The sequence below is a fragment of the Fukomys damarensis genome, unplaced genomic scaffold, assembly GCF_012274545.1.
Source record: "Fukomys damarensis isolate Sample0158 unplaced genomic scaffold, DMR_v1.0_HiC HiC_scaffold_36, whole genome shotgun sequence".
Taxonomy (NCBI): Eukaryota; Metazoa; Chordata; class Mammalia; order Rodentia; family Bathyergidae; genus Fukomys; species Fukomys damarensis.
In genome coordinates, this window is record NW_022900948.1 from 19,592,590 (window position 1) to 19,596,371 (window position 3,782).

The 3,782-nt window shown below is 39.6% G+C and overlaps 1 protein-coding gene across 1 annotated transcript in view; it reads right to left on the minus strand.

The window, feature by feature from the left end:
* Positions 1 to 296: 296 nt before the first annotated feature.
* The window catches only part of Aldob (aldolase, fructose-bisphosphate B), a 12,693-nt gene continuing 9,207 nt past the window's right edge, over positions 297 to 3,782 (minus strand). Inside the window, exons 7-9 of the mRNA XM_010614341.2 lie at positions 2,882 to 3,056; positions 2,291 to 2,490; positions 297 to 769 (exon numbers count right to left, since the gene is read on the minus strand). Coding sequence (XP_010612643.1) covers positions 674 to 769; positions 2,291 to 2,490; positions 2,882 to 3,056 — 471 coding nt within the window. The 3' untranslated portion in view covers positions 297 to 673. The remainder of the gene's footprint in view (positions 770 to 2,290; positions 2,491 to 2,881; positions 3,057 to 3,782) is intronic.

Consider the following 3,782-nt stretch of genomic DNA (forward strand, 5'->3'; position numbering starts at 1 on the left):
AAAAAAAAAAAAAAAAAAAAAAAAAAAATCTATAGATAGATCATTTTTGGTTATATGGCAATTAGCAATGTCAATTCTGCTGATCCAGGGGAAGCCCCTCCCCTTTTTTCAGCACTGTGGGTTAAACCCAGGGAGTGTGCTCCCTGCAAGTTACGTCCCCAGCTTTATTTATTATTTTTTTTTAATTTTATGAGATAGGAGTTCACTAAATCCCTTAAGTACTTAAGTGGAGTCAAAGGTAATAAAATACACTGGGTCTGTCAACAAGAACAGAAAAGTGAAACCCAATACCAGTGGAAGGTTTATGGACTATTTATTTTAAAGTTGCAACTCTTTCCTTCATAACCTACCACTAAGATTTTTTTCATATCATGCACTTCTCTGCATTCAGCAGTTCTAATTTGGACGGAGAGCTACTTTTCTTTTCTTGGGTGAATATTCTGGAGCATTGGAATTAGAAGTGGAACTAAATGTTATGTGAAATTATACTACATCTTTGACATTCATATTTAGGTTTAATTTGGCTTTTCCCCATGTTTAAGATTTGGCAGTTGAAGATAGCAGTTCCTATCTAATTTTGTCTAATTTGCAGGGAGGATTGTAAAGCTGTTTCCTCTCAGTCTTTGTACCACAACACCTAGGACAAAGGAGCTAAGCTGTAGGGCATCCGCACCTAGTAGGTATAGGAGGCGGTGAAGAGTGACTGGGTGGAGGCAGTGCCCGAGGAGCCAGTGTGAACATACTTTCCTTTGGCGGCCTCACAGTTCGCCTAGAAACAAGCGAGAGCAAACAGAGTTAATGGGATCAACGTGAGAAAAAGAAAAAATGGAAACAAAGTCTTTGTAGATAGAGTGGGTTGGAGAGGTTGAAGGGAGAGCAGGGGAAAGGGGGAAAACGAGAACCAAGATAGACTATGTAAAGGTGCAAATTTCCAATGTACTAATAAAGTAATTACTTAAAAAAAGAAAAAGAAAAAACTGAGGTAGGGGGAACGTAGCTCTTGGCATGACACTCTACTGCTGATTAGAATTTTTTTCCCCTTCAGTGATGCTGCTGAATATTTCCTGCCTTAATATATTAATCTCCTTTTTATTTTAGCTTTTCCTATTATTTCTTTGGCAAGCATGGCACTTGTATCAGTCAATGGTGAAACTTCTTTTTAGTGTGAGCCTTACTGCAACCACAGTACTAAAATCTAAATTTGAGAAACTTCTCAGTAGTATATTATGCTGTAGCCAAAAAAGTATTTATTTAAAATATTGTTCCATGTTCTATTTGGATTTGTCCAGGAAAACGTGTGACTTTCCTGTAATTGTTAACACAGTATCACTTGATTCCCTGTGGATATCTCAATTAAAGCCAAATCCAGAGATATGAAACATTTGTAATACTAAATACCACTCAATAGTACCACTTCTAGTTACTGTTGCTATTGTCTGTTCTCTGCACGACTGTCCAAGATGTGCATATATTAAATCAGTGATTCTTTCATGCACCGTAAACATTACTTAGGAACTTGTTACTAAGTGTGGGTACACTCTGACTTTTCCCCTGAGTTAAAAACTCAGTATATGGGGCTCAGCAACATACATTTTAACTCCTCCAGGTAATTTAAGGCATGCTCAAGCTTGAGAACTGCATGCTAGGTGATAAACTCAACTTCCCCTCTGTGAAGGTGGCCCTTCTGACCTGCACTTTCACAATCCCTCCACCCTGTGAGGCTCACCTCCCCATTCCATCTACCACACACACTGACAATCATTTCCCTGTCTTCCATCTTCAAGGTAAGCACTACTTCTAATATGTTACACTTCTCTTAAGCCCAGCTCAGCTTCCTTGGGCCTTCCTTTCCTTTAGGGCCTCATCATCAAACATTTGACTAACTTGGTTCCTTGCCCAGCCTCTGTGAAATTTTTTTCTACTTATTCACAAATTTCTTCATTCATCCTCTTATATAATTGCTGATTTCATGGTGGCTTCTCTTGCTCATTTTTCCAAAATAAAAGGAATGCCAGATTCAGCCCTCAGTCCTCTTATCTTCTTCCCACAAAAGTGCCTCTGTTGAAATTATCCTTCAATCTCCTGCCATCAACTCTACTTCCAATGCAAATAACTCAAAACTCTTTCTGGCTCCAGTCTTTCTACTGAGCTCTCATGCCATATTTTTAAATACCCAGTAGACATTATCTGTACAAACCCTTCCTAGCCTTAAGAAAACAATTCTCTGTGCAAGAATATCAGACCCCAAGTATCAAGCTGATAAAGTAAATAAGAGGTAGAGGTATCTTACCACAGCCCTTTTCATGAAAGCCTCCTGTGTTGCCTTCTTGTTTGCAGCCTTGCCGCCCCAGGCAGCCAGTGCACTGGCCTGCAGGGCCCGCCCATAAGAGAAACTTAGTTTCCAGGGTTTGGGTAGATGGCAAAGGTTAATTGCATTGAGGTTGAGAGTAGCATCCTCTTCACTCATGCCGCCAGACAAAAAGCAGATGCCTAAAAGGAGAGAAATCATTTCACTGTTTTATTCCCAGCTTCTGTGCCCTGGTTAAAGAAGCAACAGTAAGCCTAAAAGAAATATAACATCTCAATCTTTTCTCTACTTGATTTACATGGGATTGGACCAGAAAAATCAGTTCTGTTTTGCTAAGGTTGGTTGACCTAAGGAGAAAGGGGCTTTAAAAAAACATCAAGTAAGTAAATGGATGTGAGCCTGTAGACAGACTCACAATACTTAGCATCACATAGTAGGAAAGGAAGTGTTGGCTGAAATAGCAGAGGTCTGTTTTAATGATAGAAGCAGACTCCACAATAAACAGAAATACTACGCCAGTCTTTCAAAGGATGAAGGTTAAAACTTTGAGTTACAGAATAAAGAAAGTCTTACCAGGAACAGCTGCAGGGACAGTACGGTGGAGAGCTGTGACAGTAGCCATAGCCACTTGCTCAGGTGTATACTTCTTGGTGCAGGCATGTCCAGCAGTCACCATGTTGGGCTTTAGCAGGGTGCCCTCTAGGTAAACATGATGGTCGTTCAGGGCCTTGTAGACAGCAGCCAGGACCTGAAGGACAAAAGGGACCAAACAACTGAAAGCCAGAGTTAGTATTTTAACACTTCAATACTACAAGGATCCAGGATGAAGTAATTCCTATATGTTCCTAGCCAAAGCTTCTAAATGCACCACCAGGCCCCATCTGGAAAATGTGTGCAATCTATAGCCATTGAGGACAACCAAGCTTATCTATCCTCCAATTTCAACTCTAATGCTCTACTGCATGCACTATTGGTATCTTTCTGCTTCCTACAGACCCTTTCCATTATGCTTCCCATTATGCTTTTGGTCAGTATCATTTCCTAATGAGACTGTCTTGACTTAGCTAGTTGGGGACACCTAAATTGACCTCCACTATTCATCCCCAAAGAAGCTGAATGAATAGTCATTAAAAACATACATTTTAGAGGCATGAGCACTTTCAAATCCTATGTACGTCCACATAATTTTGCAAGGAAAGAAATTAAGGCCAGATAATAAGTTTCTCATACTTTCTCACAGTGTATAAGGAAGAAAGTCTTATTCCAGAATTACTGTGCCTAATTTAGAAAGTTAAACATCATACTTTCTAATTACATTTTCTCATGTGTGTCTCAGATCTTATTTTAAAATTACTTGCTCAAATATAATGAAACCATGGTCCAAAAGAGATAATATAAGCCAGGGATTTAGCTTAGTGGTATCACACCTGCCTTGCAAGTGCAAGGTCCTGAGTTCAATCCCTGGTACCAAAAA